This window comes from Camelus dromedarius, chromosome 9 (genome assembly GCF_036321535.1).
Source record: "Camelus dromedarius isolate mCamDro1 chromosome 9, mCamDro1.pat, whole genome shotgun sequence".
Lineage (NCBI taxonomy): Eukaryota > Metazoa > Chordata > Mammalia > Artiodactyla > Camelidae > Camelus > Camelus dromedarius.
The window spans coordinates 73,199,635-73,227,539 of NC_087444.1; the positions used below are offsets into that span (position 1 = coordinate 73,199,635).

The following is a 27,905-nucleotide window of genomic DNA, read 5'->3' on the forward strand; positions in this document are numbered from 1 at the left end:
GTTTAGGCTGTTTTTCACAGCCTCTGTTCTCCTGCACAGCAATTATCACGAGTTAAGAGGTACAGTTAACCCTTCAACAATGTGGGGGTTAGGGGCACTGATTGCCCAGTTGAAAATCCGATATAATTTATAGTCATTTATGTTGGCTAGACTCCTACCACTTCCTCAGGCAGATTACTTGGCTTCTTGAGCCTCAATTTCCTCATCCAGAAAGTGGGGTGGAAAATGTTTGTTATTTGATGTTTGAGAACCAAGTGGCATGAAGTGATTTGAGCATCTAGCCTGGAATACAGTAAGTGCTCAACAAATGCTTTGTCTCTCCATTCCATCCATAATGGCAGTAGAGGTAATTATCTTTTCTATAAGAATAAGTTATTCTTTATCACCCTCTGGGGATAGAAAGAAAATGGCACCCATGACATCAAACCTGGGAGTTAGTGGAAGAGAAAAGAAACCCTTGGGAGCAAAGTTTTTGTCGTCCTTCAATCCAGGGAGAAGAGGCCAGTCGAGATGTATGGATGGTCCAGTTACCTGGTGGGATACGTGACTTTCCTCCTCTCCTCCTGTGAAACAAGTGGAGGTAAGTATACTGGGAAATGATGGGGAGGATTTAGAAATGGGAAAAAGTGAATGGACCAAAGTAAGGATTACGGGATCCAAGTAGGGAGGAGATACTTTAGTAGAAATCTCGCATAGACGTGGGGTTTAGACCCTGGATCTGCTACTTTTTCTCTGTGTGACCTTGCTCATGCGATGTAACCTCTCTAAAGTAAGTGCTCAACCTTGAATGAGGAATAATGGCGTTTACCTCATGGGGCTATTTTACAGATTAAATAAAATAACAGACACAAGCATCTTTTATAACACTCAGCATGGCAGGGGGAAGGCAAATATATGAATTAAAAAGAGGGGTTCAATAATTCCAATGCACTGAAATCTCTAGACCCCCTACTTGGACACTCCCTTCATACTCATTTTTTTAGATTGTGGTAAAGTACACAGAACATAAAATGTACCTTCTTGATCATTTTTTTGGTGCACAGTTCAGTAGTAAGTACAGTCACATAGTTGTGCAGCGAGCATCCAGCACTCTTCATTTTGTAAAGTTAAAACTCTGTACCCGTTAAACAGCTCCCATTCCACCCTCTCCCTTGCCCCTGGCAACCACCGTTATACCTCCTGGCTTTACAAATTTGATTACAGTAGGTACCTCCTGTAAGTAGAATCATGTAACATTTGCATTTTTGTGACTGGCTTAGCATAATGTACTCAGAGACCATCCATGCTGCAGAATGTGCCAGAATTTCCTTTCAAGGCTGAATGATATTCCATTATACATCTATGTATGTGTGTATATACATATATATATAAAATATATAATAAATATATATATGCACCTCACTTTTATTTATCCAGTCATCCATTGATGGACACTTGGATTGTTTCCACCTTCTGGCTATTGTGAACAATGCTGTTTTGAACCTGGGTATTAGAAACATCTCTTTGAGAACCTACTTTCAATTATTTTGAGTATACACTCGGGAGTGGACTTGCTGGGTCATAGGGTAACTCTGTTTTTAAATTTTTGAGGAACAGCCATACAATTTCCCATAGCAGCTGTGCCATTTTACATTCCCACCAGCAGTGCACAAGGGTTCCGTGTTTCCCAAATCCTTGCCACTGTGTTGTTTTCTGCTTAAAAAATAGTATCTTTACCCAAATAACGGTGTTTAAAAAAAAAAAACCCAAAATAAAAAAAATTTTTTTTAATTGGATTGGTACAAAAAATATTGTGTCCGCTCTAGTGGGTGTGAGGCTACACACTTAATGTATCTAGGAATCTAAATTAACCACCCAAAGATTGTACAGTACACATCGAAGCAGAATAAAGAGAGAACTTGATTATACATAGTTCACTCAAGGTATGGTAAAACAGTCTCCATATTAGAATCTTTTTCTGCCTGACACATTTTTCTCCCTTGGAAAAGGTTCAAGAAACACTCCCATATTCATTACACTTTGATCCCGTGAATTCCCGTTTCAGTGATCACATTCTATATTCCAGAGATTCCTAATTTGGGGTCACTTGGCAAGCACTGGAGTCCATGAACCCCTGGATTTGTATCAAAAAGATGTGTAATTATCAGGCCAGCGAGGGTAGCCGTTGTAACAGACACATTCCAAATTATCAGTAGCTTAACACGATAACATTTTATTACTTGTTCCTACAAAGTCCGTTGAGGGTACACCCGGTCAGCAGGGATCCAGGCTCCTTCTGTCTCTGGGTTCCACCATCCCCTAGGGCGTGAGAGTACTTTGTGGTTTCTTTGCTTTTAGCTGATCGACAAGGATCAAGAGAGTCTGGAGGATTTGGGAGGAGAGTTTTTTTGGCCAGGCCATGAAGTTACATATATCACTTCCTCCCACTTCCGAGGGCCAGGACCCACATAATGCCTAACTGCAAGGGAGTCTGGGAAATGTAGTTTAGCAGTGTGTTTGGGAGGCCAATGAAGCTGGTTTTGGTGAACACGCAGCAGTGTCTACCACAGAGCACACGAGCATTTTCCTAGAGAGAAAGTTCAGATTCCCAAAAGAACCGACAAGTCCCTAGAAGGCTGAGAACATATAGTTTATTCAGACAATGTACTTGCTTGTCAGCTTTTCTTTTTTCTTTTCTTTTTGTGTATGTGTGTGCGTGCGTGCGCGCGTGTGTGTGTGTGTGTGTATGTATGTGTGTATATATTGAAGTATGGTAATTGTCAGCCTTTCTATTGTCAAACTGTCTCATTTTGGTCATGCTTTCCTGAGACCGACCCCCCCCAACATTTCTGTGCTGAAACTCAGTATCTCCAAGCCCCACCCCAACCCCGCACAGATTTACAGACTAATTTATTCAATACATACTTTCTGAGTGATTCCTAAGTGCCAGGCACTGTGTTATGGGCCAGAAACAGAGCAATAAGTAAAACCCACTCCCTACACTCAGAGAACTCATAGTGAGTGGGAGTGAGAGATAAGTAAACAGACAATTCTATCATTTCAAAAATTGGTAAGTCCATTTATAGAGAGTGGCTAAGAGTATGATGGGAGGGAAGAAGAGAATTAATCCAGGCTGAGCCAAGTCTTAGTGGATGAATGAGCAGGGAGTAAACTAGACAGAGAGGAAGGGCATTCAAGGTGGGATGAAGGGCATGAGCAGAACTCCAGAGACAAGAAGGACCACGGAGTAAGGTCAAGGAAATGTTAATCAGGGAGTGAGAACAGAGAGGTCAGCAGGGCCCCGGATTATGGAGGATTTTAACCCAGTTAAGAAGATTAGACCATCTGCTGGATTACTTTGCAGATGGCTAATAGTATCTATTATGTGTTGATTTTTACTAACAACTCCCAAGGATATACTTAATTCTATGTACGGGGCGGGGGGAGGGGTACCTGCCTGCCCTCCCCGTCAGCACCAGCGTCCCACATACTCAGTGGTATTACTGGTTGAGGAAAATCATTGATGATGATGAAGTTGAAGATGATGATGACTAACTTTTGTTGAGTGGCAGTCATGCCTGGATACCTTTCTAAGCCCTTTCTAGATATTAACTGTTTTAAACTTTACAAAACCAAGACCAAAGAGTTCTGAGACCCAGAGGAGACCCAGAGGTGGAAAATGCAGTGTTACTCAAGGATTCCCTAATGGCATCAACCCATTGGTGAGTCTCAAAGAAGGAGATCGGCCTTCTCTGCTTTCTCCCAATCCATCTCTCATCCCTCTCACGGCCTTTGCCAAAGTAATCAGGGTAAGAATCTGATCCAGAACAAGGGTGGAGCTGCTAGATTACAGACAGAAGAGAGAGACTGTCTTGTCCATCTGTGTTAGTAATGGGCTAACTGCTATAACAATTTCCAAATGTCAGTGGCTTAACTCAATAGAGGTTCACATTGAACTTGTCTGAACTTCCGTGTGGGTGTTTGGTGGGAAGTCTCTTTTGTTGTAATTCAGAGACACAGGACCCTTCTGTCTTGTGGTGCCACCATCCCCTAAGGCCTCAGCATTCTCTGCAGGGTCCTCCTTTTCAGAGTTTCTCAACCTTGGCACTATTGACATTGGGGTGACTCTTTGCTCTGGACTCACGTCCTCTGCATGGTACGATGGTTAGCAATATTCCTGGCCTCTACCCAGTAGATACCAGTAGCAGAGCTACCTGTGTCTCCCACTCTCTCTTGTAACAACCAAAAATGTCTTCAAACATTACCTAATGTCCCCTGGGGAAGCTGGGTCATAATCACCCTTTCTCCATTGAGAACCACTGTTCCAGACCCAGCTGGCAGACAGAGGAAGAAAGGGGTGTGGAAGGGTGCTTGGGACTTTTTGAGGCACGGAATGATAACATCATTTTCACCCACATCCTATGAGCCATAATTGACTCCATGGTCCCACGTAACTATAAGAAAGGCTGAAAAATGGATTCTAGTGATGAGCTCAGAAAGAAAAGGAAGCTGGATTTGGTGAGGACACAGAAGCTTTGCCTCACCATCTTTGTAACATGAGCTAACACACACACATACACGTGCGGGAAGACACGTGTGCGTGCACATATGTGTGTGCACACACAAACAACTTATGAGAGTATCGTACTCACAGTAATCCATCATGATATCTGGGAGGAGGCAGGAAGTGGGGAGGAAAGGAGGCACATGAAGGCAAGGAGTGAAGCCATCATCTTGGACTAGTAGATGAAAATCCACGTCCTCATTCTAGTTCTGCTGAAAAAAAAAAAGCTATTAACTTCAAATCACTCCTTATCTTATGGGGGTCTTCATTTGCTTCTTCATGAAATGAAGAACTTAAGATGTGTTTCAAGGATCATTAGTCTCTGGAGCTATTGAGTGGTGGGGAAAAAAGGAAAACTCAATACACTCTATACTGCTCCTGCGAATTCAATCCTCATTTGCATATGGACGTTTCTGACAAGTCCTTCGCTAAAGGAAACTAACCCTATACCATCTGGCGTTTCCCAGACTTATTTTATTCTGTCAGTTATTTCTTAAACATCTGCTATGAGCAAGTCACGATACTAGGTTCTGAGGATACACTGTGTAAAAGATAGACTTACCATCTGATCCAGCAATTCCACTCCTGGGCACATATCCAGAGGGAACCTTAATTAAAAAAGACACCTGCACCCCAATATTCGTAGCAGCACTATCTACAATAGCCAAGACATGGAAACAACCTAAATGTCCCTCAACAGATGACTGGATAAGGAAGTTGTGGTATATTTATACAATGGAATATTACTCAGCCATACAAAATAATAAAATAATGCCATTTGAAGCAACATGGATGGACCTGGAGAATGTCATTCTAAGTGAAGTAAGCCAGAAAGAGAAAGAAAAATACCATAAGATATCACTCATATGTGGAAGCTTTGAAAAAAAAAAAGACAAATGAACTTATTTACAAAACAGAAACAGACTCACAGACATAGAAAACAAACTTATGGTTCCCAGAGGGGAAGAGGGTGGGAAGGGATAAACTGGGAGTTCAAGATTTGCAGATACTAACTAATATATATAAAATAGATAAACAACAAGTTTATACTGTATAGCACAGGGAACTATATTCAATATCTTGTAGTAACCTATAATGAAAGAGAATATGAAAATTAATATATGTATGTTCTTATATGACTGAAGCATTATGCTGTACACTAGAACTTGACACAACATTGTAAACTGACTACGCTTCAATAAAAATATATGAAAAATAAAATAAAATAAAAAATTAATTAAAAGGAGATAAAGCCCTGGTCCTCGTACAGAAAAATAGAAAGGTCAAGAATTGTGTTTCCTAAACTTTACTCACCCAAGTGTCACCCTGTCATACTTGCCACATCTATGCCACCAGAAATACTATGTATTCAACATTTTTCTTTAAATGTGCTCACTTTCCTTCACTTTAATACATTTCTTTTAAAAGAATAGTTAGCGTCAGCTCTGTAATCCATGACAGCACTACTACTTGCCATAAATAGGAAGTACAAATAAAAATAAATATCATGAGAACAAGATCCTTTTATCAAATTCTACTAGATGCCCTTGTCCGAAGGAGGCTTTGAGCCTGAGTCCTGCCCTCTCTTTTTGTTAAAAGGGGAGATTATTAAGTATTAGAGACATGGTAGAGAAAGACTAGCATTACATCGAAGCTTTCTCTTTGGTATAATCAGAAGGATTGAAAGAGCATTGAAAAAGGAAATCGTTTTTCAGTCCATGTTTCAAAATCGTTTAATGTGTGTCTCCACGTTATCTAACAGGATCTCGTGATTCACCAGATGTATCTTGCGTGACCTTAGAGCTGCCCGCTTGCAGAAGCAGTGGTCTGGAGGAACGGTGTACCTTGGGTTGCCTTCATTGTTTATGAAACTCATCCCCAATACCCTTGGTCCAAACATAAACTGGACACACCTTTCTGTCATTAGGAGGCTGGATGCAAAGACTACACGTGTAGCCTTCAGACCATCATGAAAACCAGACCAAGTCTCATCCTTGGCTCATTCTTTGGGACTAATCCCCCATTTTGTCCCTCTGTCCTTCAGATAAGAAAGATTCATGTGTCTTTCCCTTCACCTACAAGGGTTCTACTTACTTCTCTTGCACCAGAGCCAACAGCTTCTCCCCTTGGTGTGCAACCAGGACTGTTTATGATGGAAAGTGGAAATACTGCATGGTTGAAGGTGAGTGGTCCACACCGTCCCATTGGCACCTTTCTTGAAATGATGGATTACAAAAGAGAATGTGGGACTGCATATAATATGATCATATTTTTGGCAGACAAGTTATAATATGTATGTGTGCATAGAAAATGCCCTGAAAGGCATTAATAAGTTTTAATAATAGTTAATAATGTCAAGAATACTAGTGCTAAAAATTATGCTCTTTCCATTGTAATATTATAAGACAAGTTGACCAGAAGGAACGGCATCTTTCCTTAAACCTCATGAACCAACCTCTGCTGGCTTCAAACTTTTCTTCTGCAGCTTCCTCACCCCTCTCAGCCTTCATAGAATTGAGGAGAGTTGGGGTCTTGCTCTGGGTTAGGCTTTGGCTTAAGGGAAGGTTGTGGCTAATTTGATCCTCTACCTGGACCACTCAAGCTTTCTTCCCATCAGAAATAAGGCTGTTTCACTTTCCTATCATTTCACTTGTGTGTTCACTAGAGGAGCACTTTTAATTTCCTTCAAGAACTTTTTGTTTGCACTCACAACTTAGCTAACTGTTTGCAAAAGAAGCCAAGCTTTCATCCTGTCTCGGTTTTCGACATGCCCTCCTCACTAAGTTTACTCATTTATGGATTTTGATTTAAAGTGAGAGACGTGTGCCACTTCCTTTCACCTGAACACTTAGAGGCCACTGTAGGGTTATTAATTGGCCCAATTTCAATATTGTTGTGTCTCAGGGAACAGGGAGACCTGGGATGAGGGAGAGAGATGGAGAAACGGCCAGTCGGCGGAGGAATCAGAGCACACATTAATTATTAATTTCGAAGTAAGCAAATGCCATTGGAAAAAATGGCTCTGATTGACTTACTCGATGCAAGGTTGCCAGGATCCTTCAATTTGTAAAAAAATGCAATATCTGCCTAGCATGATAAAGCAATAAAATTATGTGTGTGTGTCCTGCTTCTGTTGAAAACCTCCACTCTAGTTCAGACAATGCAGATCAGGAGCAACTGGCTGAAACTGAATTAGAAAATTAGAAACAGACATTTTTTTTTTAATTCCAGAAAAGAAGTCCCTGAACATGCTTAAGACATGCAAAAGGGAGGCAAAATTCTGCCAAGAGTTTATACACAGACACAGTCAGGGTCTAGAGATATTTAATTCCATCATTTTATTGTTTTGAACAGATTAAAGAATTCAACACTTGCTTTTGATTCAGCCTCATGCAGCCAAATCATCTAGGCTCCTGCTCAGATGAAGTCTTGCCTTTTTTTTTAAATTGAAGTATAGTTGGTTTATAATGTTGTGTTTCTGGTGTATAGCATAGTGATTCAGTTATATATATATATAAATATAAATATATATATCTTCTCATATTCTTTTCATTATAGGCTATTACAGGTATTGAATATAGTTCCCTGTGCTAGACAGTGGGACCTTGCTGTTTATCTATTTTATATATAGTAATGTGTATCTGTGAATCCCAAACTAGCTCATTGACTCTGCTTCAAAATAGATACCAACTTCAGCTTCTTCCTACCCCTCCAATGCTCTTACCTTTCTTCAAATCACCATCAACTCTTTGTTCCCCAAATATTGCTAAACAGCAACATCCCTCATCTATTTCCCCACGTATCAGCCAAAGTAACCTTTTGAGGTTAAGTCAGGCAGTACCACGCCCCTGCTCATGACCCTCCATGGCTCACCATCACATTTCAGGGAATACCCTAACCCCAAATAGCCAATGTGATCTTGAGAAAGAAAAACAAAGCTAGAGGCATCAAGTGTCCTGATTTCAAACTATAGTACAAAGCTAGAGTAATCAAAACAGTATGGTATTGGCATAAAAAATTGACACATAGATCAATGGAACAAAATAGAGAGCCCAGGAATAAACCCATGCATCTATGGTCAATTTAATTTATAACAAAGAAGCCAAGAATATACAAGAGCGAAAGGAGAGTCTCTTCAATAAATGGTGCTGGGAAGCTGGACAGCCACTTGCAAAAGGATGAAATAGGACCCCTATCTTATGCCACAGACAAAAATCAACTCAAAATGAAAGACCTGAAACCATAAAAATCCTAGATGAAAACAGGTGGTAAGCTCCTAATCATCTGTCTTGGTCTTGGTCTTGGTGATGATTTGTTTGGATTTAACACCAAAAGCAAAGGCAACAAAAGCAAAAATAAACAAATGGGATGACACCAAACCAAAAAGCTTCTGTGCAGCAAAGGAAACCATCAACAAAACGAAAAGGCAGTCTATGGAATGGGAGAACATATTTGCAAATTATATATTGGATAAGGGATTGATATCCACAATATAAAAGGAACTTATACAATGTAATAGAAAAAAAAGAGAGAAAGAAAAGCCTTCACCTTGGTCTGCAAAGCTCTACCTGACCTGGCCTTTCTCTGTCTGCATCTTCTACCACTCCATTCTTTGCCTGCTGAGCTCCAGCTACAGTGGTCGCCATGTTTCTCGAATATTCTGAATGCCTTCCTGTCTTTGTACTCTTCACGCTTTTATTCCCTCTACCTGGAACTCACTCCCCACAGATTTTTGCAGGGCTGGCTTCTCCATATTGTGTGGTGTCTTTTCAAGTGTCACCTGCTTAAGGAAGACTTCACTCACTCCTTCATCTATGACAGTCCCTCCCTCTCCCCCCAATGACCCTGATTCCCTCCTTGTGCATGAGTACATCCACCCACTATAAACATAATACTGGAAACTATATTTGTTGTCCTACATTTGTGGTGGGAGAATCAGTCTATTTCTGAAAGTTGCAGTAAGGCACCAGCACCTAGGTGATAATTTTACTATATTTGACTTCACTGACATTTGATTTTTTTCCTGTAATTTTAACATTTTTTGTGTATATCAAAACCTTGACTTCATTGGTTGGTCATAAACCATAGCAATTCTTTGTTTTGACTTTATTCCTGTAAGTCTTTTGGTGAAAATAACAGATTCTTTTTTAAAACCCCATGTGAATTATGTTACATTTGTTCACCTGGGAGGGGCACCATGGGTTGAGATTAGGAACCCTACTGGAGAAGCTTCAAGAGTGAACATATATGAAGTAGGCTTTCCTTCCCAAATGCTTGATAAAATGAATGTATAAAGTCTCTTCCAAACCTGATGTTTGTCCTGGACTTTGGTGGTTGGTTGATTGACTGACTGAAGATTAAATGACTCTGTCCTAGGAATGACTAGAGAAAGTCAAACCACTACTGGACTTCTTTCCGTACAGATTACCCACGATGCATCTTCCCCTTTATCTATCGAGGAAGATCCTATCAAAAGTGCATCACAGAAGGCAGCATCTTTGGAAGGCTGTGGTGCTCAGTCACCTCCAGCTTTGATGAGAAGCAGCAGTGGAAGTACTGTGAGACAAATGGTGAGGCACTGGAGCAAGGATGATGTGTTTGGTGGGGAGGAGGGTGCACAGCAAGGATGCTCACGAGGGGATGATGGCAGAATAGAGAGCAGAGCAACTAGGAGAAATACTTCTGGGAACCCAATCTCTTCTCAGAGAGTCCATCATGACAACCACAAGGGACAGGAATGTCCTGAGGCCATGTTCCATGCTCTAGAATTTGCATAAATTATCAAACAGATGCCCAAGAAAAGGTACTAGAAGAAAAGGTACCCTTTAGTTCTGATTTCACCATCTACATGGGGAAAGTTATTGAATCTCTTGGTCAGTTTTGTTAACTGCAAAATAAGGACACTAAATCTGCCTTCAAGAGCTTTTGTAAAATGAGAGTTCACTTTCAAAAATTATCTGCTGTGGTGTCCTGAACATACCACATGCCTAAGAAATATGAGTTTTCCACCTTCCCTATCATCTGAGCCAGGAGTCAAAACTTGGGCTTTGAAGTTAGAATTCTAATAGTTAGAAGTCTGCTGTTGCAGTTTACTGGCTGTGTGATCTTGGAGACATTAGATAATAAAAATGATAATGATCATAATATAGTGAACTTATAGCAAACATTTGCTATATGTCAGGCATTGTTCTAAGTGCTTCACATGCAATAACTCATTTATTCATCACAACAAACCCTATGAGGTAAAAAATAAAACGTTTGATTATTAGCCCCATTTTACAGATAGGGAAACTAAGGCTCACAGATGTTCAATTGCTAAGTGGTAGAGCTGTGATTTGATCCAGGAAGTCTAGGCTTCAGAAATCATGCTCTTTTTGAAAAGAATTGTTGATTAATTGATTGATTGATTGAAGTACAGTCAGTTACAGTGTGTCAGTTTCTGGTGTACAGCACAATGTCTCAGTCATACACCTACATGTATTTGTAGAAATCATGCTCTTAACCACTAAGTACTGACTTAGTCAAATTCTGGCTTCTTTTAAAACACCACCAAAGCAGCCTGTTTAATTAGGCAATACTGAGTCTTTTGCTTACCGAAGTAAGGGAGATTACCACCTTGACAGAGTATTCATAGTGTCCTGCAGGGGAAGGGCAAAGTCAGGGCATTAATAAGTTCTTGGGGTCTTTCAATGTGGGGATGTGCTTAGGATTAAGTATGGATCATAATACAGAAAATAGAGTTTAGAGTTGGTGGTCTTGGCAAGGTTAAATTTCTGAGAACGATTCAAAGAGTCTGAAAGATTAAACAGTCTTTTGAGCTACTGAAAAGTTGAAAGTTCTGGTGTTTATTGAAGTGATTTTTCAGGAAATTCCTGAGGTGAACAGTAAAGTTATTTGCAATTTCTGTGTTCCTGGGCAACAATTTCCTAGACTGAAGAGCTGCGTTGATGAGGTCTGTGGACTAGTAAAGTCTGATGAATGTAAACAGTAAACTGGATGTTGATGGTTTTGGCTCTCACTTATCTGTAAAGTGGAAATAATATCACCAAGAACTTGCTTGAGAGTGTTCAGTATTACACTGCCGTTCGTGAGATACAGCTTGGCATGTAGTTTATGTGTGATAAATGGAAGCCCATTTCATCATCTCTGCTTGACCTGTAACATTTCCATCTTTATTTTCAGACTACGGGGGAAATTCTTTCAGCAAGCCCTGCATCTTCCCTTCCATCTACAGAAATAATGTGATCTCTGAGTGCATTGAGGACGAAAGCAACAAGCTCTGGTGCCCAACCACGGAGAATATGGATAATGACAGAAAGTGGAGTCTCTGTGCCGACACCAGTAACGTGGGGAAGAGGACTGGGTGGGCGTGGGTGGATGCCTTCCCTCATTTACTCAACAAACGTCCACTCCATCCCTACTGTGTGCCAGACCCTGTGCTGCTCACTGGGGATATAGTGATGAATAAGGCAGATTCATCCCTTCATGGGTCTGATGAACCAATAGCATAAACAAAACTGTAATGCAACAGGCAAAATAGGGTCCGCTGAAGATCCAAGAGATGGGGGACCAACATAAAATTTTCAAAATATTAACACACAAACACAGAGTCAGTGCATGCTAAGATTTTTAAAAAATCTATTAATAAGGGAAGTAGAAGGATGGTAAAGCCAATTCAAAGGACTTACAAGAAACATATAGCCTCCCTCAGCATCCGTGGGGGATTGGTTCCCACATCCCCACCAATGCAAAAATCCGTGGATGCTCAAGTCTCATATAAAATGGTGTAATAGTCAGCACTCGGTACTCGCGAGTTCCACATCCGCAGGCTCCACATCCACGAGCACTGCATCCACAGATTCACCAGTGGAGGGTATTGAATTCCGTGAATTGGTTGAGTCCTCAGAGAACTCACAGATACAGAGGTTGACTGTATATAGTCAGTGAAGAAAACTTTGAGCTGAAACTAGATTGCTAAATTAGATACAAAATCCATTCACACCTAAAGGGCAATCAAACCTTAGGGGTTATCTTGTCTACCAGAGAGAAATTATTGGAATTATTGAACAAAATTTATTGAACGAAATTATTGAACAAAAATTATTCACAATGTAGCCGTCTTCTACAAATTGCATCTAATCGTTCCAGAGTCCATGTTGCCAATCAAAGCAGACAGAAAGGCAAACAACACTATACCTCCCCAGAGAGGCCATCTGCAAACTCCACCATGTCCGTGAACCAACAACCCAAGCACCATGACTATTGATTTCAGGGCTCCAGATAAATTTTAGTGAGTAGGCGAATTTGCAAATTCGAGATCTGTGAATGAATAAAGAGGACATCCTGTACTTTGTCCTCTGCATGCCTTCCACTCCGATCCCTGGTTCTCCTGGTGACATTAACCTTGTCTTTCTCCTCCATCTCCAGGACCCCTTCTGCTTTCACTCTGCCCTTTGTCCCCATTCCACTCCTCCAGTCTGTCCCCCACCCTTTCCCTAGTCCTAAAGTTGAGTAGCTTCTGAGGGAAGAAAATTTTTCTGACACTTAGGGTTAGGTCAGTAGTTCACCCTGCATCAGGAGCCCCTGAGCAATGCCCAAACAACACAACCACATGCAGTGATGAAGCTTAAACCTTCACTGGGGCATGAAGACACGGGCGTAACCCTCTTACCTCCCTCTTCTCTTCAGGAGTTTCCTCACTGGTTCCTGGCTTTCCCTGCCACTTCCCATTCAACTATAAAAACAAGAATTATTTTAACTGCACCAGAAAAGGATCAGAGGAGAACCTTTTGTGGTGTGCAACCTCTTACAACTATGACCAGGACCACACCTGGGTGTACTGTTGATGCAAAGGTGAGATCTTTTCCTTCCAGCATGATTGGCTGAGGTTCCCAGCAAAGTGAGTTTTGTTTCTCGGAGAGAAAGTGGACTCAGTATGGGTATAGGTAGGGGTGGGTAGTGGAAGACTGGGACAGTTTCCCAATTTAGAAGGCTGGAAGAAATTGGAATGTCTGTGTCAAGCAGGAGAGCAGGGGGAGGAGGTGGGAGAATGATTTCAGACCCAGAAAAGCACCATTCCAATGTTTTGGTCCGGGAAGCTTTGAGTGGCAACCATTGGGACAGTGGAATTTCTCAAAGTGGAATGTGAAATGAAAAAACAGACTTGTAACGAGGTATCCAAGACTCCTCTGCTCCCCAGAAGCCATGATGTTGATCCATTACCCCCATCATCAAATACTTAACCAAAGAAAAGATTAGGTTCACTCATCTTCTTCATCCTCTGTCCCTCCACCCCCACGTCAGCACACATACCATCAACTATCTCCACAGGACCAACTTCATCCTTTTTTTCTAGTCTTTTCCATCTGGCTTCTGTATTCTAAAGTCTGTAGAAATTCTCTCTAGACCTACTGCTCAAATTCACAGACCTAATCACTCTGTAATTCTGGAATTTAAAAGTAAAAGAAGCCCTTGCGTTAGATGTGTGGATGGTTCTGGTTGTTCCAGCAATATTTGCCCTTACAGTGCATGTGGCTTATGGACCTGAAGTCTGGCTTGGCAGGGAAAGCTATCTTCCCTGAACAAAGGAGAGGCAAGGGAGTAGGTTTGGGATATTTGGATATGGGATGGACATTTAAAAAAAAAAAAACAAAACACCTACAGTGGTCCCCAGTCTGTGGCCAGGACCGAGAACATTTTTAGTGCTAAGCCACCAACTTCTGTCTTCCTGCAGGTCCCCCTCCCACCAGACCTATTACAGTAGAGGTGAGGTTGAGGCACTTATGGTTCATACTGGCCAGGTGACGGGCAGGGGTGCTTTTGATTCAGCTGCTTCATCTTCTGATTGAGTCTTGAAAATCAATACAGTCACTTCTTAATTCACTTTACATGTTGAGTCAATGTTTACATATTTACCTGAACTCTACTGGTTCTGTTTTCAAGGGGAGGAGACATCTTCAGAGGAAGACTGACCTGTGAAGTCTGGAACATGCTTTATCTTTTTCATTGCATCCTTCAAGCTTGGATAATCACCTTTAGAAACACCCTGTCCACCATCCTGCTTAATCACTTGGTCCTTTGTGAAGTACAGAGTGAAAATATGGTGTAACTACCAATAAAGTTACCCCAAATTAACTCTGGGGCTGCCTCCTTCTGCTTCCTAAAATGAGAAATATGGTGAGGGATCCAAATGTGTGGTGGAGGAAACATTGGTGACTGGGTTGGCAAGTCTCATAGTGGGAAGATCAGATTCTCAGCCCAGGGACCTAGGAAGTCATTGCAGCCTGCTGTCTCTTTCTGGGAAATCACAGATTTGGGGTAGAGCATCTGCAAGTGCTTATAAAATCATTAATAAATAAATTAGTAAGTAAATGGAAGGTGGAAAATTCATTGCAAGACTGCCTCAACTATTCCTTTTCTGTGCCCATGACAGACATCAATAATCGATTACAGAAGCTGTTCGTGAGCCCAGATGCAACCTCATGTTATTTTTCTTCTCCTCCTCTCCATCCCTGCCTGCCTTCTCCTCTTCCCTCTCCCCCTCCACCTCCCTCTTATCTCCATCCTCCTCTTCTCCCTCCCTGTCCTCATCCTCCTTCATACCCTCTGAGCAATGACTACCATTGTTCCTCACTACAACCAGATAGCAGGAATAGACGTTAGCCATTCAATCTCATCTGGTTCCCATCGGGTTGTCAAATTAAAATTATGTTGCATGGATGTGAAAGAAGCCTGAAAATTTATGGTAGATCTCTTCCAGTGTAGCTTAGCTCAACCTGAGCCACTCCTCACTTGATCCTGTAAAAATGCCATAGGAAGCATAGTTCTCCTCTGCCCAGATCCCACATCTCCATCTCATTTAGCACCTTCCCTCAGCTCGTTTTATACCTCTGTGCCCTCACTCATTCCACTCAAGCCACTGCTTGAGTTTGCATTGCCGTTCAACATCTCCCTCTGCCCAATCCAAGTTCCTTCCCCAGGTATCGATCCCAAGGACACTCCTTGATAAAACTGCATGCTCCCACTCTCAGACAGAGGAGCAACTCTGGGAACCCAACTAGAGACAGCCCGTCTCTAAGAAATGCCCTTTCTGACCATTCTAGCTAGTGAAGCCACCTCTGCAGCTCCCTTCAATTCTCTGGGTATCTAACCACTCCACTTTACCTCCCTCAAAGTATTCATCCTTGTCTGAACTTCCCTTAAGTGATTTTTTTTCTCCCCCCACCACCCCCACACTGCACTATAAATTCCAAGAAAGCAAAGACTTTATCATCAGGCTATCTCTAGGACCTAGAATAATCCGACTCATGGCACGAACATGCGCTGACCACACGGGGTTGTGTAAGCTTAAGTAATTCGTAATATCAATAATTTATTAATAAAATGTTGTTAACTTGATAAAATCCAGTCTCTCAGCCTCACTCACCACAATTATCACACAATAGCCACACGTGGCTCATGGCTACCATAAAGGACGATGCAGGTCTAGAATATTCCACCATCGTCAAAGATCCTACTGGATTGCAGGGCTCTAGAATGCGAGCTCCTTGAAGTCCTTCTCCTTGCTCTTTTCCCATCATCTGGGAAAATGCCAGGCAACTAGTAGGGACTCAGCAAATATATTGAACAGGTGCTCGAAAGAGTGTGTAGGTGGATACTTTAGTGTATAGATGGAGTGAGACAGAGCTGAGACAGGAGGCGGGAGTCCTCTTTTAAAGGTGATCTGGACCATGTCCCTCCTCTGCTCCAAACCCTCCGAAGTTCTCGAAATAGCCTCTAAGAACAGACTTGCATGATTTTACCCCTGATCTACTCTGACCCCTCTTCAGCCACCCTGGTCTCCCTGCTATTCCTCCAACGCTCCAGGTACGTTCCTGCCTCAGGGCCTTTGCATTTGCACTATACTGTGTCTGAAACCTCTTCCCCAGACACACCCCCCACCCCAGTGCTCAATGAACTCCATACCTAGAATGGCAACTCCTCCTCATCCTTAACCCCACTACCTGCTCCATTTCTTCCACCTCTCTCATCACCTTCTAACACTCAGATATGGCTATATTTACTCATTTATTTTGTTTCGTGTCTGTCTCCTCCCATTACGATGTAAGCTTCTGAGGTCTGAGGTTTGGGGCTATTTTATTCACCACTACAGCCCCATGCTTGGAGGAGTGCCTCGCGCCTAGCCAGCACTTCCTATGCTGCTGTTGAATAAATGAAGGGCGGGCAGAAGGAGGGAAAGAAGGAAGGAAAAAATGAGGAAGGAAGGAAGAAGTTTAAAAATAAAATGATCTTGGAGGGGAGGGTATAGAGCTCAGTGGTAAAGCACACGTTTAGCATGCACGAGCTCCTGGGTTCAATCCAGAAAAATAAATAAAGAGGACATAGAAATATAACATAACTGAAATACTGAAAATTAAAAGATAGGAAAAAAAAGAAAAAGAAGATGGTCTTGGGATAGTGAAGAGTGGTCAAAAAGGGCAGCTGCAACAGAGCTAGGAAGCACATTATTCCAGTTCCACTTTTCTAAATTAAAATGGAAATGTGATAAAAAGAGGATATTGAACTAGATGACCCATTTTCTATGTCTACCTGATGGACTTTGAATGTGAGAGAAACTCAGAGGAAGGTGTGAAAGGAACTCTTTATTGTGAGGACCCTGGCGTTACTGACGTGTGCTGCTCACAGGCAGAGGTGAGGAGGAAGATGCCTTCCTGGTTTCCCAGCGCAGATCAGGGTCAGGGTGGGAGGGCACCTCTCAGCATCCCAGGGCAGACCGCCACAGAGGCAAGTGGCTTCCAGGAATGGCTTCTCGGCAACCTGGCCGAGCTGAGGATTTAGAGGGTCCCGTCTTCTCTCTCTCTCTGTGCATGATGTCATTTCGAGGGGGATTAATTTCCTGGCGGATCAGCTTGCTCTAAACCTCGATAATCCAGATTTGTGGTTTAATTCAGTGGCCTGAGTATGTGACACAAGGAGAAGGAAGTAGGAGGCTGGAGAGATGAAAACAGACTGTGCTTCCAGGAAATCAAGGAAAGAGGGGGGTGAGCTCATTCGGATGCCTCTTTAATTAACCATTTCCAAGCCCACTCTTATCAAGGACCCTGTTTTTATCCTTGTGATTGACATGCTTTTTTCTACAAAGAGAAAGAAACTGAGGGGACTTGAAGCAGTTGAAGCAAGAAGGGGGAAGGGGAGACTGGGTGCTGAATTCTTTGAGTCTAACAGAAGAGAAGACTATTTTAATCCAGAGGAATCTGAGGAAGAGACTCTGGCAGGTTGAAGGGATTTAGGATGATATGATGTCAAAAGATGTCATTAGTCTTTGGAATTGGGGGAGCAGCAACTAGACCCCAGCACTGTTCACATTTCCACCCAGACTCTTCCTTCTTAATCTAGTTCTAGAGACGTAACCCCCACCCCATCCGGCCAGAGCTCTCACTTCCGGTCTAACCTCAGTCCACAGCCTCACCTCACCCTCCCACCCTCCCTAAGGGCCCTGGGGAATTTGGTCCTCCACCAGCGCTTGGTCCCAGTTGACCAGCTGGAGGGTGACTGGGGATTCCAGAATCTCTTCAACGGGACATCATCTTCACAAACTCTGCAAAACAAAAAAGTTCCTGGTGAGGCACCTATTTGTAAGAGCAGCCACCATTATTTTTTTCAGCCTTTACGACACGTCGGGAGCCACTGATGGGTCTTTGGGAGGTGAATTACTTGACCCCTCGATGCCTCAATTTCTTCATCCACAAAATGGGAATCATAGGATTGCTTTTGACCTTAGATGATTTTTAAGATGGTTGAAGAATGTAATACTTCTAAGATGCAGTCAGCATTCAACAAACTGTAATTATGAGACTCTGATTTCATCTTTTCAGCCAACCCTGGAGGGGTAAGTACTATTTTACAGGTGAGCACACTGAGGCTGCTGAGGTTGCCCAGTGTGTCTGAGGACGCGTAGGTGGTGACTGGAGAAGCCTGGAACGAACACAAGTTGTACCTGATTTTACTGTGACTCAAAGTCAGAGGAGCTTACTGGCCCCACCAGGTCTTGAGGCCAATCTGTCCTTCCCTTATCTGCGGTTGGCCTGAGGCTTCTTTCCTCTCAAATCACATTACCTCTTTCAGCTTTTCATTGATGCCCACTGTACACTTGAGACTGGCTACATCCAACAGGCACCCAGCAAACATTTGCTAAGTTGCAACCCGGCAACAAACATCTACTGAGTTTCCACATTGGAAATCATTGAGCAGAGATGGTTTAGAGAAATTCTCTCACTGTCTGCCAAGATTTTACAGTCTAGGAGGCAAACACAACTCAATACAGCACGGTCTGTGGTCATAACTTCCTTCGGAGAGGAATAGAAAAACCCGTGTAAGTCTTCGTGGCTGGAACGAACACACTCAGCTCAGGATGAAGGGAAGGTTCTTAGCAGGGGTTGCATCGGCATTGCATGCAGCTTCCTCAGGGATGGATACGATTGGAAAGTGCATCGATGACGTGGAAAAGGTGTGGTAAGTGGAAGGAAGAGCAGCGAGAAAGGGACAGAAGTTGGAGAGCACAGAGCAGGTAACACCAGAGCATAAGAGTTGAGAGAGTGGGTGTAGAAGATACGGCTGTGGGTGGGTGGGTGGGGAGGCATCATGGATGCGCCTGGACATCAGACTAAGAATTGTGGACTTTTGCCTCATAGGCAGCAGTTTAGATGCTGAAATTTTTTGAATCAGTTAGAACTTGAAGTGCTCTGTGAGTGCTTGGTGCATGATCTCTTTTAGTGTTTCTTTGGTAGAAAGGTGTCATCCTTAACCCCCATCCTGCAGACGGGAAAACTGACACTTAAAGAGAGTAAGCGACTAGGACAAGACCGCACAGTTAGTCAGCATCGAGGCTGAATCTGAGCCCTGCGAATCTGATCCCAGTGTCCCAGCTGCTAACTAGTCCACGCTCCTTGTGATGGGACAGTTCTTGTGACAGAGGCACCCAGTGAACCAGACAGGGATGGGGGAGGCGGAGCGGGAATGGGCTTCTGGACAGGGTGTTCCAAGGAGCGTCCAGGTGCGGAAACAAGCAGACAGCAGAGACCCTGAGCGCTCTGACACAACATGGGCAGAAAGGGATGGAACCAACACTTCCAAACCCTCAGCCCCCTCCTCCAACCTTAAAGACGGAGAAGGAACGGCTGACTTGGGAAAAAGTCACACAGGGGAGATGGAGGTGGACTCCCACTGTGGCCGCGGCCACACAACATCACCTTCGAAGTCGACGGTGCCATCGCCGTTGACATCAGCTTCCTGGACAATCTCGGAGATCTCCTGGGGGGTGAGCTTGTCCCCCAGCAGCCTTTGCATGGCCTGCTGCAGCTCCACTAGGGTGATCGCCCCGTCTCCGTTGGCGTCAAACTGAATAGGAACAGAGGGGACGATATTAGCCACAACGACCACATCAATAACAATAATCAGAATAATAATCAGAGCAGTGTTTAGTGATCACTTCCCGTGAGACAGGAACTCAGCTTAGAGCTTTTGCACATCATCCGCTAGAAGTCAGCTCCTCAGAGATTTAACTAATCTACCAGAGAGGCTTTTCTGTTCTATGTGCAATCACATCTGGGGGCCAACTGTCCTCCTCTAGCAACACTGATGCTAACCTGTTTCAAACCACAATCAGCTCGTGTCTGGATGGTGGCCACAGCCTCCTAACTGGTCCTCTGGCTCTCACTGTGGTCCTGCATCATCTGTTCTCCACACACCAGGACTTGATATTCTCATTCATTTCAAATGTTAATCAGATCTTGTCCCTCCCTTGCTTAAAGACCTCCACTGGCTTCCTAGCCCACTTAAGGATACTTAAGCTAAGATATTAAATCTTAACCCAGGGTTCATTTTACACTCACAACACTTCTCAATTCAGACACTAAATATTATCAGAAATATTTCTTTTGCATTTGGGTTTCGGGAAAAATCATAGTTGAGAAAGTCGATTCACATACCCAAGTTGTTCCAAAAGAAAGTTTTCCAGTAATTGTCTTCAGGATTCATTTTAAAATTTGAACAAATTGAAATGATAGTCAATGGAATGCAAGTGGAAATGAAATAATTTAATTGAAATTAATCAAAATTCAATACAATTAAAAATTCAGTTCCTGGGTCATACTGGCCACATTTGGGGTCAGTGGCTACCATGGGAGGCAGAGTATTTCTGGGGTCACAGGAAGTTCTGCTGGATGATATGGCGCTACATCTTTACAAGAAGCCGAGAGAGAAGGACCACATAGCTAGTAAGTAGATGGCAATCTTCCTGGAATTTGGGCCCATGTTTGCCCAACTCCAGAGTCTTTCCTTCCAAACACTATACGATTCTTTATTTTTGCTTTGTGTAGTTGAAAGCTCTCTGACTGAGGACAGCATTTTATTAGGGAATATAAGTGAATTTCAGCAAGCCCCTTACCCTCCTCGGATCTCATCTCTTTTAAGCATCTCTACAACAAGTGGGTTCAACCAGATGATGTCTTTGAGTTCCCTCCTGGGATCTCAAATTCTTGAGTTCCTTCTTCCTGTTACAGGCATGAAGATTAGAGGTCCTAACATGTGTTTCGGAAAGTGTAGGATCTTGGATATGATATGTCATTTCCAGGAGCCTCTGTTTCTTCATGTGCAGTATTGGGATAAAGGACTACTTACTCCTAATATGCTAAATTAGATAAAATACGTAGAGGACCTTGTCCATTGCAAGTGCTTGAAATATATTATTTTTCTTCCCTATTAATTGCACCATAGTTAGAAAAAGAATTGGTTTTGGTGGGTTCTGTCCATGGTTAATGACTAATCATAGACCCTTGGGGTCTCTGTCAACCACCCCCAACATTGTCAAACTCTTAACTCACTTCCTTGAAGGCATCTCGCATCTCCTGGACACCGATCATCCCAGCTGTTTCTGCAAGCAATTTGGGGGCCATCAGCTCCACAAAGTCATCAAAGTCTACACGGCCACCCACTGTGAACAGAAGAGGCAGGTCTAGTGAGATTCTGTATGCTCCCAACCCTCCGTTACCTCATTTTCCCTTCAACTCCATTCAAGAAATAGATCTGCTTCAATCTCTCTGCCTTCTAAGAGGTTCCTGTTTTGGCCAACTCAAGCCCTCTTGCCCCTCTCATCTGAACAGGAGTGGATGGGGTGTGGCATGGTGGAAGTAACTAACTGTTCGTGTGACCTTAAGCAAGTCTCTTAATTGGTTCAGATCTAGATGTCCTCATCTGTAGATCTGCAGAAGGGAGAGTGTGAATTAAATGAGCACCAAATCCCTTCCAGATATGAATAACATCACCTCCTTGAATTCAACATTGTTTGCTCAGTAACATGCTCAGAAGCAAACCCAGTAGCAATTTTATCCCAGCTCTGGTCACAAAATCAGCTCTGGTCTCCATCTAAAAACTCATCCTTTTTGCAAAATTATTCACCATTAGGCTTTAACTCCAAGTTTGTTTCCAACATCAAATACAGCTCCAATCTTGCAGTCCACTCATGCATCTTAGTGGTGATGATAATAACCTACATTTAATGAGCATTTACTGGAGGCTAAGCCTTTACCTGTATTAACATCTTTATCCTTTCCACAATCCCACAAGGTAAGGAGTGATATCATCGTCCCTGGGTGGATAGGGAAACTGAGGCTCAAGAGTGGGGGCTAACTCTACTTTTCAAAATGACTACAATTAGTAAATAACAAAACTGGGACTTGAACTCAACGTATCTCTAAAAGTCACTCTTTTAACCAATTCAAGTGCTCCCTCCCTAAGTATAATCTAAACTGTTTCCTTCCAGACTTCGAGCCCCCTTCCCTTCTCCATATCTCCAACTCTACTGTCAACCTCCATATCCTTCCCAGTGCCACCCTCAGCCCACCCCAAACCCCAGTCATTCCTCCCACCCCTGCCCAGCCTCACAGTTCATGTGGATTTGCTGGCCCAGTTCAATCAGTTCCATCTCCGTGGGCATGTACCCCATTGTCCTCATGAGATTCCCCAAATCCTTACAGGAGATGAACCCATCTCGGTCTTTGTCAAATTCAAGAAATGCTTCCCGGAGCTCTGAAAGTTGAGAGAAGAACTTTGGGGAACTTGAAACAGTCAATGTGGGAGAATAGCATTCCTTGAAACTATCAGTGTGGCACTGACTGGAGATTCCTCAAAGAAGAATACATTATAAAAACCCAAAATTTCAAAAAGGAGTGATGTAGGAAATGTGTTAGCAAGAGGAAAATTTTCTGAGACCACTAAATGACAGCACCGAAGTCCTTCACATTCTTGGGTGAAGTTATGGGAAACTTCAGAACCATCAAGGGAAAAAACAACAATTTTGGATGCAGCCTAAAACTCATGTGTCACTCCTGGATCTCTAAGACGCTTGGGGATGGGTATGCCTTCTAAACACTTTGGAAGCTACTTAAGCTGCCACAAAATCACAGTTGAGTGAGAAGAGAGAGTGATGTAAAATTTTCACGTCAAGGGATTTGTACTGAAATGCACAGAGGGACAGAGAGCAGGTAAGCAGGTAGATGGCAATATGGGGCATTTGCGGGTGAGAGTATTTATTACCTTCAATCTCATCTGGCCCCAGTGGTCTTTCCTGGAAAGGAATGTGGTGGGGAGGGGATTTGGAGACAGGGTCAGGGATCCACATTGACTTCTCCATCCTTCACGCATCCTTTTCTGTTTCTCTTCCTTCCTTGCTCACTCCCCTCCACCACTCTCACCTTCGTTCTCCCATCTCCTGATTCCCATTCCATGGCTATTTTCTCCTCCTGCTCTTCCTCATCGCTTCTCATTTCCTCTCTCCCATCCTTCAATCTCAGTATCTCCCCTCCTGCCTTTCCCAAATAGACATCTATCCCATTGTGCTGAAATGGGTCTTGGTCTTGGAGGCCACGGAATCCAGTCCCCGCCTTCTCCAGATGAAGGAAGCCAGACTGGGAATCATAGCTAACATATTCAGAGTGCTGACTGTGCCAGGCTTCCATAATCGTTTCATTTAAACTTCAGAACCACTCTGTGAGGTGAAGCCAAATATCATTCCCATCTTATTTAAGGGGAAGCCGAGAGACAGAAAGGTTAAGGAACCTGCCTGAGGTCACACCGCTTATAATGGCAGACCCCTTTCCCAAAGCAGGGAGATAGTAAATCACTCCCTAGAAGTCATGCAGCAAGTCAGGTGCATTGAGAGCTGGGATTTGAATTCAGGGCTCTTGGCTCCCAGGTCAGAATTCTTTCCACTCTGTTCCATTGACTCTTTTTTCATCTGCCGCCATGTTTTCTCCTAAGGGTTAGAATCTGTTGGGTGGGAGCAGTGCTCAGTGGCACCCAAGCAGGATGGTGACTGCCAGCAAGATTAATTCCTAAAACTTTTAAGAATTTCCAATCATGTTACCACCCACTCCTGGACAAACCTGAAGGGTCAGATTTGGGTACATGGCATGCCAACTGGGAAATTCTGTCAACCACTGGCCCCTTTCACCCCCTATCTCCCTTTATCTGTGCAGACTTTCTCCCAGCTTCTCTTTCTTACTCTCCCCCAACCCCAATCCTCTCTCTGTCTCTTTGGTGATCTTAAAGACTAACAATTAAAAGTCTGCACACTGGAATCAAGCAGACCTGGCTCTGCCACCTATTAATTGTGTAAGCTTAAAGCAAGGGACTTCATGACTCAGAGCCTTAGTTTCCACATCTAGTAAAATGGGAATGAAAGGATTATGGACCTCATGAGGCATTCTGAGGATTAAATGGCATCAGGGATGCAAAGTCTGGGCACACGGCAATGACTTATAAGTGGCAGTACTGTTATCACCACCACCACCACCATCACCACCACCACCATCACCACCACCACCACCATCACCACCACCATCACCATTATCACTGTGGTGCCCAAAGAAAGGAATGATGGTGATCACAACTGTGACATCTTCCCGGTTCCCCTGTTAATTCTCCTCCTTCATCTTCCACTTTCTGGTCCTGATTTCTAATTCACTCTCACCCATTTCACTGCCCCAGGTGTCCCCACTATGCTCCCTGGAATTCTTCTGCCTTCTTGGTTGCTGCTCTCCCACCTGCTCCCCCTTTTCCATCCCACCCGCCGTGTCCCTTCTTTTGCCTACATCCCAGCTCCCTTTGCCCTGCCCACCATCCTTCCCCATTGTCCACCACCTCACCCGGTGTTTCTCAGCGATGCCTTTTCTTAAGAAGATGCAGGCAGGGCCCATGGGAAACTGCATGGAGTGGGCAGGGCAGAGCTCACCAGGTGCCAGTCTCAAGATGGCTCCCCCTCCTTCCTGTCCCCTTTGGTGGCTCAGGCTCCTTATCTTCTCTACCACTCCTTTGCCAACTCTTCCTGCCTCTCTTGGCCTCTTCCTCGGTCCCCCAGCTCCCTAAGAGCTGTGACAGCTGGGTTGGAAATCTCTTTTCGGGTTGGGGAGGGATCAGAGTTGTTCCTGCCTCCCCATCTGGCTCGAGTGAGGCTGGAGGGGGAGCCAGTGTCAGGCTCTGACCTTTTATCCCCAGAATGGAATTGGAAGGATAGTTTTGAAACGAGGATTAGAGCAGAGGGCATCCATTCATACCATGTTCCAACAGGCACATTGAGTGCTGTGTAAGCCTGGCCTCGGCTGCCCTTTGAGCAGGGGAAGATGGAGAGGACATGGCCTGGATTAAAGAGCTCTTGAGTAAGTCAGGAATGTGTGTAAATGAGAATGCAAAAATTACACGACAACCTGATTTTAGGAATAGGTATACGTGGTGGTTAAGAGAATGGTATTTGCTCTTCCTCTGCTCATCTCTCCCCTTCCTTTTTTTTCTGAATAATTCAGGGGGAGGGGCAAAGTAGGCATCCATGCTGCTGGGGGTGGTCAGAGCCCAAGGAGGCAATCCTGTCTGCTCAGGATGGGGAGGGGACTGGGGGCCATCAGTGTGGGGAGCCAGTTTCAGTAAGGTAGTAGAGTGGGGGGGAGGCCCCGGTGGGGGCAGCATGGTGCAGACCGTTGGGGCCTGGGAGGGGGAGGATGAGTCCATGGAGCTCTGTGGTGTTGGAATGGAACTGAAAGCATTGGCATGTGCTCATGGATTTCAATACAGAGAGCCCAGATGTCACTGTGTGTGTAGGACACTGGAACATAGATTCTCTAAGAGGACACGGAAGCAGCGGCACCCTAGTGTTAACGAACACCTCTGGCATCCAGATCTTGACTTCTAAGTACCATTCTCTGCTAAATAGGAGCCAAGACTCCTAGAAGAAACAGCTGATTCCATGTCTGGAGCAGGACAAGTATTACAAGATGAGCCTAAAACATCTGGCACCATAAAGCAGGAATGTGCTCAGTTATGGGGACAGGACAAAAGAACACAGAGCTCAGCTTTAAGAAGCTCCACTGGCCATATCAGGGGAAATTTGAAAATCAAACTAACAGTAACAAGTTATATAGGACAAGTGGGAAACCAGGAGTCCATACAAAGATAAAGATAAGCGGAAAGTTTGATAATATTTACATAGCTCAAAGGATGTCCTCACAAAATACTAATTTCAAAAGAGGGTCACTTTATAGTGGGAAAACCTAGCAGACACTTTCTTTTTTGTTTTTATTTATTTTTTGTTTGTTTTTGAGGGAGGGGCAATTAGGTTTATTTATTTTTTAATGGAGGTACTAGGGGTTGAACCCAGGACCCAGGACCTCGTGCAAGCACGTGCTCTGCCACTGAGCTATACCCTCCCCCTACATTGGCAATTTCTTAAATGATTAAAATGATCATCAGTAATGTAACAAATCAAAATGATGGATTTCAATTCATACTGAATAATGAATTTTTACTCCAGCAAAGCTCCCTGGCTGCTCTCCTGCATGCTCTTCCCAGAGCCCTCCCAGCATCATCTCCCCCTGATGGCTTCCGACAATTTTTAGGACAGGATTTACACCACAGGGACTCCGGTCTCCGCCACTCCCCTCAGCTCCAGGCTCATCTCTGCAGGGGCCAAGTACTCCAGCAGTCAGCGTGATCTTTTCACCCCCAGACCTCACTGTGCCCTTTCTCTGCCTGCGGGATAAGGTTCCACACCCCTGCAGGGGCACGCAGGGCTCTCCACGAGGCACTCTGGTTGGGGGGTGAGCGCAGGGTCACCTGCAGACTGCCCAGACCAAATCCTGGCCCTCCATTTCTTAGACAGTGAACCTGGGGAAAGTAACTTACATCCCTGTGCGTCAGTGTGTTCATCTGCTCAATGCGGATGATAAAAGCAGCTACCTGGGGGGGTGTCATGAGGGTCATTGGTAAGCGAGGATGTCCCTGCCCAACCCTCCACGTAGAGCTGGACAGTCTGGGGGTCCCCAGACACACAATATTTAACACCTAGTCAAACAAATATTTTCCCTTAAATGCTTTATTTGAACTTAATATAAATGCACATTAACTTGCCCCTCGTGCTGTATCAGGATGCAGCTTTCAGCTATGAAAAGCAAGCATGTTTACAGTCATGCAGTCCCAGTGGGATTTAGTCATTCTCCCACCTCCAGTCCACCCCAGGGACAAGAAGCCCAGCTAGGCAGCTGCTGCCCTTAGTTCACTAAGGGTCATCGGGGCGCCTTTCTCTGTGACTCTCTGCCTTGTTCCTCATGATCACAAAGTGGCAGCCCCAGCTCCCACCATCATACCCACAGTCAGGGCAGGAAGCAAGGAAGGGCTGCCACAACTGGATCTCCTTTTTGATCAGGAAAAACAGCCCTGACCACACTCCAGGCACGGTGCTATATGGGCCAAGGAAGTGAGGATGAGTAAAACCAGTGCATCCACTGCCTGCCCTCACAGGGTCAGGTCTGGAAAACTGCGCTGACGATTCAGAGGCCAGGCCTGGTCACCAGATGGCAGGTGGCAGAGGTGGGTATCTCACAAAAGTTCTGGCATGTACCGTCTCCCAACAGGATGGGGACCATACCTGAAAGACGGGAGGCCCAGGGCCAGGCTGCTGAGTCAGAACCCCGGTGTGCTGGCCCTCCCAGTGCCCTTGAGGAGCCACCGTCTCTCTCTGTGGTTCCTCATCTGGGAAACAGTGCTCTGGGCAGTGCCTATGTGGTAGGATTGCTGGGAGGGTAAATGAGTTAATTTACAGAGTTTAGATGGCCACCATCCAATAAAATAGCCATTTAACCACATGGAGCAATTTAGATGAAAATAAATTAAAATCTTCTAGTCCTCAATCACACCGGTCCCATTTCAGTGCCTGACAGCCACGTGTGGACATAACACACTTCCATCACCGCGCGATCTCTATGGAAGGTGCTGGTTTAGATGGTTCCTGGCACACAGTTACACGCTCCCGAAGTGTGAG

The 27,905-nt window shown here is 44.0% G+C and overlaps 2 protein-coding genes across 3 annotated transcripts; one reads left to right on the forward strand and one right to left on the reverse strand.

Annotated features, from left to right (window-relative positions):
* The first annotated feature begins 494 nt into the window (after window positions 1-494).
* On the forward strand, window positions 495-13,389 carry ELSPBP1 (epididymal sperm binding protein 1). 2 transcript variants are annotated; one of them, XM_010991690.3, is made up of 6 exons: window positions 495-584; window positions 6,165-6,169; window positions 6,597-6,725; window positions 9,967-10,113; window positions 11,726-11,884; window positions 13,232-13,389. In XM_010991690.3, the coding sequence occupies exons 1-6, from the start codon at window positions 511-513 to the stop codon at window positions 13,387-13,389; spliced, it is 672 nt and encodes a 223-aa protein (XP_010989992.1). In that variant the 5' UTR covers window positions 495-510. The 2 variants fall into 2 exon arrangements, with proteins under 2 accessions (XP_010989992.1, XP_031313357.1); XM_031457497.2 differs by lacking the exon at window positions 6,165-6,169 and having other exon boundaries at window positions 495-580; window positions 6,588-6,725.
* A 4,725-nt stretch (window positions 13,390-18,114) lies between these two features.
* On the reverse strand, window positions 18,115-24,899 carry CABP5 (calcium binding protein 5). The gene is made up of 6 exons (XM_010991691.3): window positions 24,745-24,899; window positions 23,135-23,165; window positions 22,484-22,627; window positions 21,424-21,533; window positions 19,792-19,939; window positions 18,115-18,140 (listed from the first exon to the last, which is right to left on the reverse strand). The coding sequence occupies exons 1-6, from the start codon at window positions 24,805-24,807 to the stop codon at window positions 18,115-18,117; spliced, it is 522 nt and encodes a 173-aa protein (XP_010989993.1). The 5' UTR covers window positions 24,808-24,899.
* Between the last annotated feature and the right edge of the window lie 3,006 nt (window positions 24,900-27,905).